The sequence below is a fragment of the Schistocerca nitens genome, chromosome 5 (assembly GCF_023898315.1).
Source record: "Schistocerca nitens isolate TAMUIC-IGC-003100 chromosome 5, iqSchNite1.1, whole genome shotgun sequence".
NCBI lineage: Eukaryota > Metazoa > Arthropoda > Insecta > Orthoptera > Acrididae > Schistocerca > Schistocerca nitens.
In genome coordinates this window covers 464,871,353-464,888,326 of record NC_064618.1, presented here as the reverse complement: position 1 = coordinate 464,888,326, position 16,974 = coordinate 464,871,353, and the positions used below count along the sequence as shown (strand labels likewise).

At 40.2% G+C, this 16,974-nt stretch overlaps 1 protein-coding gene across 3 annotated transcripts in view; it reads right to left on the bottom strand.

Annotated features, from left to right (window-relative positions):
• Window positions 1-16,974, bottom strand: part of LOC126260886 (putative glycerol kinase 5) — a 351,198-nt gene that overhangs the window by 43,132 nt on the left and 291,092 nt on the right. For 2 of the 3 annotated variants that reach the window (XM_049958330.1, XM_049958328.1), the window contains one exon: window positions 11,072-11,176. The exons of the other annotated variant lie outside the window; for it this stretch is intronic. In XM_049958330.1, coding sequence (XP_049814287.1) covers window positions 11,072-11,176 — 105 coding nt within the window. The remainder of the gene's footprint in view (window positions 1-11,071; window positions 11,177-16,974) is intronic. 3 annotated transcript variants of the gene reach the window in all.

Here is a 16,974-nt window from a genome sequence, read left to right as displayed (position 1 = left end):
CAGTGTTAAAGACTGCGATGGAGCTCCGTATGCCACGGCAAACTGGCTGACACTGTCGGCGGCGGCGCACAAATGCTGCGCACCTAGCGCCATTCGACGGCCAACACCACGGTTCCTGGTGTGTCCACTGTGCCGTGCGTGTGATCATTGCTTGTACAGCCCTCTCGCAGTGTCCGGAGCAAGTTTGGTGGGTCTGACACACCGGTGTCAATGTGTTCTTTTTTCCATTTCCAGGAGTGTAGATTACTGTAGGAATGTACTACAACCCCCTATGTATCACTCACATAAGGATCATGAGGACAAGACTAGAATAATGAATGCAAACAAAGAGGCATTCAAACAATCATTCCTTCCATGCTCTGTATGTAAATGGAATGGGAAGAAACACTAATAACTGATACAATGTGACATACCCTCTGCTATGAACTTCACAGTGGTTTACAGAGTATGGACGTAGAAGCAGCTGTACAGAATGAAACAGGAAAAAATTCCTAATATGTGATACAGTGAGAAGACCTTCCATCATGCACTTCACAGTGGTTTGCAATGTATGTATATACATGTAGGTGCATTCCTCTTGGACATAAGAGAAAGTTTAAGTACAAATAATGCCATATGGGGCATAATCCCATTCTTAATGGGGTATGATACTTTTCCAATTTGTTTAAATACAACAAAAAGGCAACAGAGATGAACCTGCCAGTCTGGGGGAAAAGGCATTCTAACACACAAAACTGAGTGGCCCTAATTTGATCATCAGGTTAGACAACTTAGACTGAACATTGTCAGCCACTTGTATACAGCATAAGTCCTCATGCACTGTAACAACTCTGCCTCCCCACTCTGCTCTCATCAGCAACAACATGTGCTCTGTGTACTAGAGTTCTGAGTACACTCATCATCTGTGAAGCTATTTGCACGTCAATATAAATCCATATGGGCCAGTTTTCGATATACTGCGTGCCCCAAAGAGCCATCATCTTTGCACCTTACCAAGGCATCCAAACATGGAAGGCATCCATCTTTTGGGTTATCCATCGCGAACTGAATTTGTCCATGAATGGAATTCAGATGATCTAAAAATTCTTGTAACTTGCCTTCACAAAGGGCCAGCCACCCTACAAACATGTCATCAACATACCTCCAAAACACTGTGGGCTTCAAGTTAGCAGATTCCAGCACCTTCTCCTCAAAGTCATCCATAAAAAAGTTGGTTATCAAAGGCAAGAAAGGACTGCCCATGGCGACACCGTCAGTCTGTTCATAAAATTTGTTATTGAATAAAGAATACGGTATGTCGAGGTCAAAACATGTTGAAACAAAGCTGTAATCTCTTTATCGAAACTTTTTCCAATGAGAAACAATGGTTCCGATAGATGAACCTTTGTGAGCAATGACACTACATCAAAACTGATGAACATATCAGAAGTTCTCAGTTTGAGTGATTTCAGTTTGCCAAAGAAGTCCACAGAGTTAAGTATATGATGAGCGAATTTTCCCAACTAAGGCATTAATAAGTGTTTGGCACAATCGTATGTTGGAGTGCCAATGTCACTCATTATCGGACGCAGAGGAACACCATTCTTGTGGATCCTTGGAAGTCCATAAAGCCTTGGAGGCACCACACCACTTGGTTTCAATCTTCGCACAACTTCTGGTGGAAGGGGGAGGTGTTCAGAAGCGAAGCAATATTTTCCTTACTACCTGGTTGGTGGGGTCTTCACTGATCTTCCGGTATGTGATGTCACTCATTCAACTGTTCATTTTATCATGATTATCGTCATGAGACATTAAAACAGTAGCATTACCTTTATCAGATAGAAGAACCACCGTCTTGGTATCCTGGCAAATTTTAAGTAGTACAACCCTCTCGGCCACAGATATGTTATTCCTTTGTGGGCAAGCATTCATAACTGCTCGAAAAGTTTCGCATCTTATTTCTTCTGCTGATTCTGTAGAAAGAGGACAAACAGCTTTTTCAATGGCACTGATGAAAGCTGGTATTGGTAAAACCTTTGGCATGGGTGCAAAGTTCTGTCCTTCAGCTGAAACCATCATCGTAGCATCGTCTAAATCTTTATCCATCGTATTAATAACAGTTTCTTGCTGCAAAGATATCTCAAGCCAGATAAACTTTGCCATCTGTCTTGATGTGGCTACTTCACAAGCCCAGTCTGACTTGGCCCACATTTTACCATTGATCTAGTTCCATGAATTGTACGGTAACTCCACAGATATTTTTAGATGCAGGCAATAGAGTTTTTCTGAAACCAGGTCCAATTTTTGGCGGGTAAAACAGACCCTCTCCTTAACAACAGCAGCACCAGCTGTCCTTAAAATCTTTTCTATGGCAGTCGACTTCATAAAATGTACTAACTCGGCAAACTCTAGAACCATGCCATGGTCATGGCATCTTAATAAAAAACTTAGACGCAGTAATCTCACACTCGAGTGTTTTAACTTAGCCAATCGGCGAAAACTTACTACCATCCCATCCCTGAAGAGGTACTTGATATGCATCTTCATATTTTCGTCGTGTAAAGACTGTTCCATAAAATATTGGGCGTGCAGCATCATAAATTTGACTTCTTCTTCTAATACTTTGGCTGAATACCGTCCAGCCATCTTCAGAATGAGCCGAGGTGACTGACACTCCAGCACTTGCTCTGTCGTTTTAAACCCGTGGACCGCATCACTGTGCATACGGCCACAGAAACACAAGGCACCAGAGACATTAATTGGCGGCAAAGAGGTGTGGCATATGCATGGAAATAGATCCTCGGCTGCGCAGCCAATATCAATGTATTACTGCGAGCTACTCTGTTGTGATGTCTTTGTGATTTTATTACAGAAATTGCTTATTCCATTATTTGTCTAAGCTGAAGCTGCTACATCTATTAATTAAATTCGTCTCCAACTGAATTTCAATTGCTTTCTTCACTACTGAGAAAGATGGAGTCGAGGCTATAATTTTGACATTATCATACACCATACAGTGCCCAGTGTCAATACAGTACCCTGCCACTGCAGATTTATTAGGTTGTAAGAGCCTGGTGTTCCTGCGGTGCTCTGTGCACCTCTCCTGGACAGTATGTGTGGTCTGTCCGTTGTATGAATGGCTGCATTCACAGGGGATCTTGTAAACACCAGGCTTCCAAAGCACCAAATCATTGTTAACAGAACCCAGGAGTGCTCCTGCCTTTGGTGGAGGGCGAAAAATCACTTTCACTTCATGCTTACTGAGGATCCATTAAAGATGATTTGGTGCTTCGGAAGCCTGGGGTTTACAAGATCCCCTGTGAATGTGGCCGTTCATACATAAGACAGACCACACGTACTGTCCAGGAGAGATGCACAGAGCACCGCAGGTACACCCGGCTCTTACAGCCTAATAAATCTGCAGTGGCAGATCACAGTATTGACACTGGGCGCTCTATGGTGTATGATAACATCAAAATTTTAGCCATGACTTCATCTTTCTGGGACTCAGTAGTGAAGGAAGCACTTGAAATTCGGTTGGAGATGAATTTAATTAATAGAGATAGTGGCTTCAGCTTGGACAAGTCATCAAATCCAGCAATTTCTGTAATAAAATCATGACTGTGCAGCTCGCAGTGATACATCAAAATCACTGTGTGGATCGACTGCGCATCTCTATTTCCAGGCAGGTATCATACCTCTTTGCCGCTGATTTAACGTCTCTAGCACCGTTTGTATTTGCGGCCACATGCGAAGTGCTGTAGTGCACAGGTTTAAAAGGACGGAGCAAGTGCTGGAGCGTCAGTCACCTCAGCTCACTCTGAAGATGGCTGGATGGTATTCAGCCAAAATATTAGAAGAAGAAGTTGAATTTATGCAGCTGCATGCCAGAAATTTTATGGATCAGTCTGTACACTGCGAAAATATGAAGATACACATCAAGTACCCCTTCAGGGAGGACATGGTTTTAGTGTTCGCTGATTGGATAAGTTGAAACACTTGAGAGTGAGGTTACTGAGCTCTTTAAGTTTTTTATTGAGATGCCATGACCATTGAATAGTTGCCAAGTTAGTACATTTTATAAAGTCAACTGCCATGAAAAAGATTTTAATGACAGCTGGTGTTGCTATTGTTAAGGAGAGGATCTGTTTTATCTGCCGAAAATTGGTACTGGTTTCAGAAAAACTCTATTGCCTGCATCTAAAAATATCTGTGGTGTTACCCTACAATTCATGGAACTAGATCGATGGTAAAACGGGGGCCAAGTCAGACTGGGTTTGCGAGGTAGCTGCATCAAGAGAGATGGCAAAGTTTAACTGGCTTGAGACATCTTCGCAGCAAGAAACTGTTATACGACGCTCTATCATTAATACGACAGAAAGATTTGGACGATGCTACAATGATGGTTTTAGCTAAAGGACTGAACTTTGCACCCATGACAAAGGTTTCACCAATACCAGCTTTCATCAGTGCCATTGAAAAAGCTGTTCGTCCTCTTTCTACAGAATCAGCAGAAGAAATACGATTCAAAACTTGTCGAGCAGTTATGAACGCTTGGCCACAAAGGAGTAACATATCCGTGGCCGAGAGGGTTGCACTACATAAACTTCACCAGGATACCTAGGTGGTGGTTCTTTCAGCTGATAAGGGTAATGCCACTGCTTTAATGTCACATGCCGATTATCATGACAAAATGAACAGTTGACTGAGTGACACCACATACCGGAAGATCAGTGAAGACCCCACCAACCAGGTAGTAGGGAAGATTGCTTCACTTCTGAATGCATTCCCCCTTCCACCAGAAGTTGTGCGAAGATTGAAACCAAGTGGTGTGGTGCCTCCAAGGCTTTATGGACTTCCAAAGATCCACAAGAATGGTGTTCCTCTGCGTCCGATAATGAGTAACATCGGCTCTCCAACCTATGATTGTGCCAAACACTTAACATTATTATTAAGGCCTCTGTTGGGAAAATGCGCTCATCGTATACGTAAATCTGGAGACTTAATTGGAAAACTGAAATCACCCAAACTGAGAACTTCTGATATGTTCGTCAGTTTTGATGTTGTGTCATTGTTCACAAAGGTTCCTCTATTGGAACCATTGTTTCTCATTGGAAAAAGTTTTGATAAAGAGATTACAGCTTTCTTTCAACATGTTTTGACCTCAACATACTTTTTATTCAATGACAAATTTTAAGAACAGACTGACGGTATTGCAATGGGTAGTCCTTTGTTGCCTTTGGTGGCCAACTTTTTTATGGATGACTTTGAGGAGAAGGTGCTGGAATCTGCTAGCTGAAGCCCACAGTGTTTTGGAGGTATGCTGACGACACGTTTGTAGTGTGTCCCATTGTGAAGACAAGTTAAAAGAATTTTTAGATCATCTGAATTCCATTCATGGACAAATTCAGTTCACGAAGGAAAACGAAGAAGATGTATGCCTTCCATGTTTGGATGTCTTGGTAAGGCGCAAAGATGATGGCTCTTTGGGGCATGCGGTATATCTAAAGCTGACCCATACAGATTTATATTTACATGCAAATAGCTGCCACCATCCTTCACAGACTATGAGTGTGCTCAAAACTCTAGTACACAGAGCACACATCATTGCTGATGAGAGCAGTCTGGAGTACGAGCTTCTACGCCTGAGAAGAGGTTTTGAAGCCAATGGGTACTCTCTACAGCAGATACACAAGGTGCTAGAAATGAAAACAACTGAGGATATAAGAAAAGCAGAAGAAGACAAGGAAAGTTTTAAATTGATGGCTTTTCTTCCATATGTGGGAAGTCTATTGTCAAAAATAGGATGGATCCTCAGTAAGTATAAAGTGAAAGGTATTTTTCGCCCTCCACCAAAGGCATCAGCACTCCTGTGTTCTGTTAATGATGATTTGGTTCTTTGGAGTCCTGGTGTTTACAGGATCCCCTGTGAATGTAGCCATTCATACATTGGACAGGCCACACGTACTATCCAGGAAAGATGCACAGAGCACTGCAGGTACACCTGAATCTTACAATCTAATAAATCTGCAGTGGCAGAGCACAGTATTGACACTGGGCACTCTATGATGTACGATAATGTCGAAATTTTACCCTCAACTTCATCTTTCTGAGACTCAGTAGTGAAGGAAGCAACTCAAATTTGGATAGAGATTAATTTAATTAATAGAGAAAGCGGCTTCAGCTTGGAAAAATGATGGAATCCAGTGATTTCTGTAATAAAATCACAAAGATGTCGCGACAGTGTAGCTCGCAGTAATACATCGATATCACTGTACTGACTGTGTAGCCATAGATCTATTTCCATGCATATGCCATACCTCTTTGCCGCTAATTAATGTCTCTGGTGCCTTGTGTTTCTGTGGCCTCATGCGTAGTGGTGCAGTCCATGGGTTTACAACGACAGAGCAAGTGCTGGAGTGTCAGTCACCTCGGCTCACTCTGAAGATGGCTGGACGGTATTCAGCCAAAGTGTTAGAAGAAGAAGTCAAATTTATGAGGCTGCACGCCCAATATTTTATGGAACAGTCTTTACACCACGAAAATATGAAGATGCACATCAAGTACCTCTTCGGGGATGGGATGGTAGTAAGTTTTCGCCGATTGGCTAAGTTAAAACACTCGAGTGTGAGATTACTGTGTCTAAGTTTTTTATTAAGATGCCGTGACCATGGCATAGTTCCAGAGTTTGCCGAGTTAGTACATTTTATGAAGTCGACTGCCATAGAAAAGATTTTAAGGACAGCTGGTGCTGCTGTTGTTAAGGAGAGGATCTGTTTTACACGCCAAAAATTCAGGGAACATTATTGCCACCAGATGTAACTGGCATGGGCAATAACATACTTATGACATTGTGTGGTGTCAGCTATTGAGGATTGTAACAACAGATAGACAGGCCACAGTGCAGAAAATCACTTGCCAGTCAGTGCTGGACAGCAAGAACAACAACTACAACAACAACAACATAGACAACAGTGGGCAGTTATACCATCCAGAACCACCTCCTTGAAGCCATCATCAGCTGTCAACAATACATAGAGCCTAGAAATCAATATTTGCACAGAAATATGATCACTGGACTCTGGAAGTGTTGCACAGACGTGTTCCAGTTATTAGACTAAATGATTTATTAGACTAAATGATTTATTAGACTAAATGATTTATTAGACTAAATGATTATTTTTTATTCTCTTAAGTTTTCTGGTGTAAAAATAGGAGAGAAAAGTGTAATAATTGATTTGTTTTAATGGTTTGATTGATGCCACAAAATTTCCCTGCCAAGCAAGTCACTGATCACTGAATTTTTTACAGTTGGTAACATATGTCATTTTCCCTCCAAATCACATTTGTGTTAGTTGTCTGTGTACACGGTTTGAAACTGTGTTTACAGTAATGTTTTATGTTTCTGTGGTGTACTTCAGCTTGTTACTCATATTTATTCTGTCAACTTCTCACTGCATTAACAAGACATTATATAGCTTGTGAACTTGCATGTTTTTAGCTTTTGGAATAAATTGTGGAGTTTCCAAAGAAAATGAGGTTATGGGGAAGACAAAAGGTGTTTCACCTTGGAAAGTTTTGGCTGTGGTACCACTTCTTGCTGAGAATTGTTGTACATGGCAAGAAATTGCTGACAGAATGAGAATATCACAGAAAACTGTCAAACTTTCAGAGTAGAAAGGTGTTGAATACAAGCCAAACAGGAACTTAAATGTGGGCATAAAAGAAAAATCAGTCCTAGAACAATGAGAAGACTTACAAACATGGCAACATTGAACTGTAAACTTACTTCTACAGATGTGAGCCATCACATGAAAGCTTTGGGTGTTAAAGTTTCACCTGTGAATGTCAGGAGGAGGCTGTTTGAATGTGGTTTAAGAAATGCCAACCAACGAAAAAACAGAAAATCACACCTGCCATGAAAATCAAAAGATTCAGGAGTGGACAAATAAGGACTGGGATAAGGTATGTGTAATAGTATAGTAAATTAAGTGGATCTGATATCTGAAGTTAGGAGTTTTAGCTTGAAATTGTGAAGTTTTATTGACACTGAAGAAATGCACATTTGAATTTTGGGACTTTTGAGGTCTCCTATGCTACTATTCCCAACTTTTCTAACTTGCAATTTCATACACATGCTTCAGTGATGAATCTGTGTTCACAGTGATGAAAGAAAGGAGTCAGTATGTTCATCACAACAAGGAGAACAGTTCAAAGCTGAGTGTGTGCAGCAATGCGTGAAGCATCCAACTTCCATTATGGTCCGGGGTGTGATGTCTGTGAAAGGTCCTGACAGATTACACATCATTGAATACATGAGTGGTTTACTAATAAAGATGCCATTTTTATGCATGATGGGCACCTTGCCACAAAGCCAAAAATGTTTCAAAGTACTTGGAAGAAAAGAAACTGAAATTGTTTCCCTGGCCAGGAAACAGCCCTGATATGAACCCAATTGAAAATTTATGCGCTATTGTGAGACAGAGGACAAGGAAATTTACAATAATCTCCAAACAAGATCTCATGAAGAAACTAGAGAAATCTGGTACCGTGACAATGATATTAAAATGTCATGTGAAAGGTTAATAAAAACTATGCCAAACAGGATAAAAATTTTGATTAAGAACAAAGACATGCATACAAAGTATTGAATGTACAAACATAATCTGTATGTGGATGTAAATGTGTAATAAATATAAAGTTTTGGAAAAATGTCTTTAATCTAATATTTTGAACATGTCTGTAGTGTGAAACAGCCACTACTTACTGACACAGCAAATACAGGAAGCAATGCTGTGAGCATTACAATGAAAAGCGCAATTCTAGCCCAGTCACTGCTAGGCAAGTTTAACACAGACTAGCCAGAATGAAATGCAACTCTAGTGAGTGTCCATTAGCTGAGTCTGTTGTATGAGGTCTGACCCCCAAAATAATTCACAAAAAAATCACTGAAATGACTGCTAAGCCAACTGCAGTATCCACTGTTGTGATGTGTGTATGTGCACAAGGTGTGCCTCATTAGTCTCTCTCTCTCTCTCTCTTTCCTGTTTGTTTGTGTGTGTGTGTGGGGGGGGGGTCATCTACCTTTGGTAGGAAGAGGCAACTGTTCTCCCTGAATTCATTGCTCTCATATGTAGAATGTAAGCATGACACAAAGGAGGACCCCATAATACACCTACCAAAATCTCTCATTGGTGAATCAAACAGTTGCATCTGTTTGTTCACCTACAGTTCCTTACAGATGATCAATACCTTCAGCTAAGCCAATGCCTCAGTCAGTTACTGCTGAATTGCCTCAGAATAGTTTGAGGAACTCGTTATGGACTCTAGAATGCTTTGTGATCCCTCCACTGAATGTCACTGAGCGAGATGTGTGCACCTTGGGCTTTGGGCCAGCTCTGACCAACCTGTTTAGCAGTGGAGTGCTTATAGAGAACCAATGCTTTTAGTGTCTCATTGAGTCCAGAACTTGATGTGTTGGCACCACAATTAGAATGAAAGTAGGTGCTACACACCGTTAGGTAGGTGCACAAGACAAATTTTCATGAGTATAAGTTCCACTTCAAAACTTGCCGATCACCATAAACAACAGAACATAATTTTCTCATTGGTTAAGCCAGGTGACACTGAACATGAACACTCTTTCCTCATTTGATTATAGTGTCACAGATGGCAAGAAATACTGAAGCACAGATATCTGAGTGTTCCTTCCCTTGGTGACATGTCAGTTTCTCTAAGGTATTTGACAGCTCTCTGACAGCAATCCTGTTCTCCTTTGTCATGGATGAATCAATATTCATTCCATGCTGCTATAGCCCATGAATATTTTCATCTTTGAAATCCCACACAAAAGATAGGAAGTTGTAAGAGCAATTTCTTCATTTTTCAGGTAACTAATATTTACTCAGTAACTGTTTTAACAACTGTACTCTCATCACTATGTCTGGCTATTTTGTGACTCATACTACTACATTTTCTTCATGTTTTGCATGCACCATGACATTCACAATATGGCAAACGTGATACATATTATGGAAGCGTAATACAGCAGATATCTTGGTGTAGTCAGTATGGCACTCATGCCCCTATGCCTCCAATTAGGAATTCAACATTTAAACACAAATGTCACCTTCTGAATAAAGTTTCCTTAAGACTTAATGATTATAAATAAACTGATTATTATAACAGGAGCCACGAGAAGATCTGTAAGTGTACTAACAGTGTCCATCACAAGATCCTTTATGAGAACAGCAAATTTTTGTCTTTCTAAACACTGTCGGTTCTGATAAGAGGTTCATCACCTGGCACTGACAGTCACACAATTAAACAATTTCATTTTATTTTCTTTGAAAGAGAATCTACTACAAAACATTTAATCATTTTAATTATTTCACAAATGAAAACAGTTAGTAATAATGCCAAACTTGACAATATAATATTCTGTTCTTCTGACGTACACGATGCCCAGAAAGTTGCAGTTTGTCATATGCATGTAAATTCCATGCTCATAATTTATAAAACAAGAACTGAGTGTGGTAACTTATTTTTCCTCTGAAGAAAGCGTATATGTTACGAGTGAGTCACTGTGATAGTGTCTCATACAGAATGCGTTTCATTGTGTGTTCACTTACTTCATTGTCAAGAACAGTTAGCTACCTACTGAAACCACACAAGACAGTCAAGTAGCAAAACCAGTCATCAGTACTGGGAAGACCACATGAGGTCAACTGTACTTTCATGAAACTAAAAGGGTATGAAAAACTGGAATATAGTCACATAAGTATCAGAAACATCGAAATAATGTGCTGGTGTAGGGCTACGGGATGGAAGCAGTGGCGCTGGTGCTGTTTTCATCTCGATTCCAGAACTTTTAAAATAGATTATTATGTATTAGTAGCAAAAATGACTGTGAAACCAAACAGGAAAATTTAACATTAAGTGTGTCATCATATTAAATTCTGGTACACAGACTTGTGTGATAAGCAACATATATTATATTTTAAGATATTTGCTTTTTAACCTGAATATTCACATTTGCAGTAAACCATCAATCTTTTGTAATTTATTTCAGCTGCCAAATCACGTAACTTACCAACAGTTTGTGCCCAGTTAATTAGGGATCCTGTGTCATTTGAAGCCCCCTCTACTATGTATGTAATTTCATCATCCAGTTTCCAGCCAATAAGTGGATATAGCCCTAGAATAAATAAATGTTATTTTCATTCATAGAGTGTTTCTCTTGACATTTAGAGTCCACATTTATATTACACAACTGCTAAAACTGCAAATCTGAGAAAATCTCATACAACTACAATTCTCTTTAGTACAGTGTAACTGCATCAGACATGATTTGCAAAAATGAAGCCCGTCAACTGAAATTAATAATAATTTACAAGAAAAATAATTACCATAAACAATATTCAGAATGACTCATGGGTAATATAATTATAATTTTTACAGTGAACAAAGCAAATTAGAACACTATGCTGGATTTTATATTTTATCTCTAGTTGGACATTTCCCAAGTGTCTAGGTCTGTGAGAGATATCAGTGGATAATTCAAGCAGATCACAGTAAATAGTCTCAAAGTGAATGGGATGTTTGTCTTCAGCATTTTTTGTGACTTGTGGTCCCATCATTTCTTTCCCGTCAACAGATAGTAATTTTGGCATGAATTCTAATGGATAATTTGTGCCACAGCATTGTGTGTCTGTTTGCAGTCAGTCTGATCAATCCTTTTGCAGTAGCTCAAGATTTGATCAATTGTTTCCTCAGCTTCTTTGCATAGTTTGCACTTTGAGTCTTCTGATGATTTCTAGGTCTGGTTCTAATGGCATTAGCTTGAAGACTTGTTCTGGTGCAGCAAAAATCAGTCACTCAGTTTAGTTCTTTAGGATTCCATTGCTCGGCCAAGACTAGGTCTTTCTCTTATCTATTTTGCTTTAAATCTTCTCCACAAACTGCCCATGCAATGCTTTATTGGACGAACTGTCAATTATATTGCAATTGTAACATAGCAGGCTTAGATTTTTTGCAGGAGTAGATGATACACAATTTCTTGTGAAATACTTGATTCATTGCATATTTTATTATGTTATCACATATTTACATTTGTGTTTATTGCTCTCACACTTATTATTCATCATCTAACACTATTTGGAGTAACTGTATGCCCCATAAAAACAGTTTCATTTGCAAGATTATGATAATTTGGAATACATTCCCAGTCTTTTCAAACAATAGTTTTTAATTCAGAAAGATATTAATTCACTCATATTAGACAGTTTTGTATGAAGTACACAAAATTAATTAATAGAAAGCTCTAGACTCTGAGTGCACTCTTTCCTGACCACATTTTTTTCCATGCCCACACGATTTTTGTCAGCTGCAAAATGCATACATAGCTTATCTATACGCAGGCCTCTGGCTGCTGGCACATCATAGTTTGCCCATTTGACATATCATGCCTTCACTTTCTGAGATTTTGTCCTTCTTTAGCATCAGTGTAGTATACTTGTCTAAGTTGAATTCCATGTGATGTCATTGCTGAAGACTCAGCCTGCAGTCATTAGAGTGTGGATTTCAATTTCTGGTTTTCCATAGAGCTTTAAGAAATCCCTGTAGACCAGGTGGATTATTTTCTGAAAATTTCTCACTTTTCGATAGCACAGATTTGTTTTCAGTAAGATGGTTGACAGTGGGATTGAGGTGATAATGAACAGCAGTGGGGACAAGTCCCCCTGGAAAATATATGTCTTGATGTCGATTAGTCCGTAACATTCATTTCCAACATGATCACCCTGTAATTTTCATTGCTGATGAATAGCGATGCTTCCTGATGCTCCATCACATTTTCTATGAATTTGCTAATGTTTTTCCTGAGCCGGATGGTTTCCAGGGGTTTCCAGGCACTTTATGGTCCAACTGCGTGCAATGAGTCAAAGGCCTGCCCCCCCCCCCCCCCCCCCCAAACCAATCCAAGTCATGTGCACATTTCCAATATCCACATAATTTTGTCAATCATGACGTGGTCTTTTGTGCTTCTGCTTCTTCACTTGTTACCTTTTTGTTCTGCTGGTATAAGGATGTTTTCTTCCCAAAAGTCCTGAATTTTGCTAGCTATAATGCCTATCAGCAACTTGAAAATGGTTGGCAGACATAATACTGAACTGCAATTTATAGATATTGCCCCTTTAGCTGTGCCCTTCTAAATGAAATACGTCTTCCCAGTTGTCTGTCATCCACCGATGTTTCCCACCTGTAGCATTGTATTAAAACGTTTATCTGTTTTCATCTGCTGATTGGTCACTTGTTTGAGCTAGAAGAGGTGCAGTTATTTGTTGCAAAGACATGTCTCATTCTTGACTTTCTTCACTCATTTCAGATATGATCTCCAGCTGTTGCATTCCATTCATAGAAAAGTTCTTCTCAGATTCCCTTATCCACCTAGCAGTTTTGTTGCAGTCTTTTTCAATTTCCCAAAGACCTTTCCAGAACTGAGTTGTTGCCTCTTTCTTTTGCCTTTCATCTGTTGAGTGTGCTGATTCATGCTTTGGTGGAAATGCATCTGACTGGATTGGAAAATATTATTTTGCCTGTACTAAATGATAGTGGCCTTTTTGATATTCGATTTTTCTGACTGTTGCAGTTACTTATTGCTTCACTATTACCAAGCTTTTTCCCTTTTTTTCTCATATTCAGCCAGTACTGTTGGATCAGATATTCTTTGGTCTCTTGGTTGTTCAGTTTATGGTGTTTCACGATTCTTCAAGTTGCTTACATCAGGTACTGATATTCAGTTCTCATCGAACTTGCCACTTTTGTTTTCCAGTAGATTTTCTGATGGGCCTTGACTGAAATAAACAGAATTGTAAAAGTTGTCAAAAAGACAACAGCTTCCATGGTTTTGATGGAATTTCAAACAGAATTATGAAGAGGTATAACAACTTAGTAAGTATTATGCTTAGTGATCTATGTAATGCATAACAAGTACAGGAAATTTTTCCAGACAGATAAACATACATCATTGTGAAATATCTTTATATGAAAAATGACAATAAAAACTTCAATAATTATTACTGTCCAGTTTCCCCACAGATGTCTTTTCCCTAAATATTTGAAAAAGTAATGTGCTCAAGAGTAATGATATAGTTCACAGGTGCATAGTCAGATGTTATTGTCCAAAGGGCACAATATTTCAGCATACTACTATGTTACCAGCATCACTGGTCTGACGAACCTGATTGCCTACGAGCTGGTGCAGGGCTTATATCTCCTTCCCCCTTCATCTGACCTGGTATTCTGCATCTGGTCCATGTCCAAGAGTGGGCATTCATCAGTCACCCCCCCCCTCCCCCCTTCCTCCTCCATCCATCAAGTCCCTCTGTCTGAAGTTCGCCCCCAGGGATGTCTGCTGAGAGCATCTCCACTGCTGCTCTACCTGCCCCACCAAGTCAGTTCACTGTGGGACATCACTCTCCTCTTCTCACTCAAGACTCAATGTGGGTCCCCAGGCCTTACTAAGGACATAATCGATATTGCAATTCATCAGCAGTTCCCTTATTTGAATCTCAATAGATTCTTTAATGACACAGTCCAGCAGTTTGATGTCTGTCCGAGTCTTAGCACGGTCGTAATCCATTTCGTATAATTTTGATAGGCAATGTTCTGTGACTGCCAACTTGTTAGGCTGTTGAAGTCTGGTGTGCTGTTGGTATTCTCAGCAATGATCTTTGACAGTACACACCATTTGATCTATATAAGTCAGGCCACATTGGCAGGCGATCCGATAGACTCCAGATTCCTGTAGTCTGAGGTTGTACTTGATACTACAAAGCAGTGCTTGTGTATCACTTGGTGAGAGGAAGACAGTCTTCACTTGATGTTTTCAAAGTATTTGTGCAGCCTTTCTGTATAATGTGTCACAAAATGGATTAAATGCAATGGGAATTGCAGGAACACCATCTTCAGATTTTCAAGTTCTTGGTTGAGGCTCTCAGTGCTGGAGAGGATGTGACTTCTATGTACCAATGTTTTGAGCATGTCATTCCTCTGCACCAGGTGGTGACAGCTGTCTGGATGCAAGTACAGGCTGGTGTGTGTGACGTCTTCTTATGCTACATTCTGTGGCCCAATGTGCCATCTGCTCCTCTTTTTTACCGGGACATCCAGAAAGGGGAAAACTTCTTTCAGTTCAACTTCCATGGTAAAATTGATGTTCTGATGTATGGAATTCAGATGTATGAGGAAATTATTCTTCTTGTCTCTTCTATGTGGCCTTACGATGATACTGTCCTTCACTAATTTCAGGGCTTCCTCGTTAATGTACCAACTGGTGAAACTGGCCTCCCATGGCTGCTCCTTCTGTCTGCGTCCAGCAACCACTGTTGATGTCAAGACATGCCTATAAAGGTCTGTCAAATTTCTGGCCAATCAGTTCCAAATATTTGTGTACAGGCACTCTAGTGAAAACAGAGACAATGGTGAAGCTCACAAGGATGTCAGAATCACTAAGCCTAAAGTAAACTTCAGGAGGATGTGACCATTGCATTTATTCCATTTTGTAGTGCATTATCTAGAAAGATTGAATTCAGAAACATCAAGTGATGACTATCTTACATCCACGAGCTAAAATACAGTCATTGCTTGGTATTGTCAAGAACAACTTTGGAGTATGGAAATCCAGGATCTATCAGATCCCCTGTCAACGTGGCATGACCTACATAGGTCAAATGTGCTTAGTGTCTATGGTCATTGCTGAGAACATCAGCAGCACACCAGACTGCAGTAGCCTAAAAGGTCGGCAGTCATGGAACATTGCCTTTTGGAATTAAACAGAATGGATTACAACCACATTATGGTTCTGACACAGATGTCTTACTTCTGTGACTGTGTCATTAAAGAATCTATTGAGATTTGTGCAACAGAACCATTGATAAATTGTGACAGTGACTACATTCTTAGCGAGGCCTAGGAATCTGCAGTGAGTCTGATCAAGAAGAGCAAGGTGATGCTCCACAATGCATTGGCTCTGGGGGCAGGCAGAGCAACAGTGGAGGTGCCACCAGCACGCGTCCATGGTCGCAAACCTCAGACAGAGTGACTTGGTACTGGGAGGAGAGAGGGAGGAGATGCTGGGTGAACCTCCACACCAGGACACGGACTGCATACAGAACACCAGTTAGGAATAAGGAGAGAAGAGAGATAAGCTTTATACCAGCTCCTAGGCAATCAGTACACCAGATGATGGAAATGTGGTCAGTTGCTGAAATACTGTACTCAGTGGACAGTGATGAGGAGCTGTTCACTCATGAACTTTTTCATCATGAATTATGCTGGGAGAAGTTGAAGAATCACGTTACTCAAGAGTAGTCTCACATTTAAGTAGAAATAATTTGCCTAGTACATCACAGTCTGGATTCCACCAAGGGTTGCACAACTGGGAATGTTGTTCACACATTCAATCACCAAATATTACAAACATTACATAATAAAATATCACCAGCTGACATTTTTTGTAATCTCTCTAAGACGCTGCATTGTGTAGATGTTACAATCCCAGAGAAACCTATGTTTTTTATAGAACTGATGACACACAACTGGATTGAATCATACATAATGAACAGAATGCAAAACGTTCTGCTGAATAATTTGAATAATGTTGGAATGAGATAAAATTTTAGTGACCAGGGGGGAGGGGGGGGGGGGGGGGAAGGGAATCACAAAATGAGCCCACAGGGTTCAATTCTGGGTCCACTCCTCCTCCTCCTCCTCCTCCTCCTCCTCCTCCTCCTCTTCCTTTTGTTATGGCTTCAGTAGGACCATGGGTAGCCCTTTCATGGATTGCATTTTTTTCTTATCCTCCCATAATCTCATCATCCTTCCCCCCTCTTCTGTCCTGCTCTTCTTCTGAGATCTTCCTTCAGTATCCTCTTTTGTCTGCTCCACTGGTGACATACTATCCTTTCCTTGCATCCTTCTCTGTCTTCAATCTCT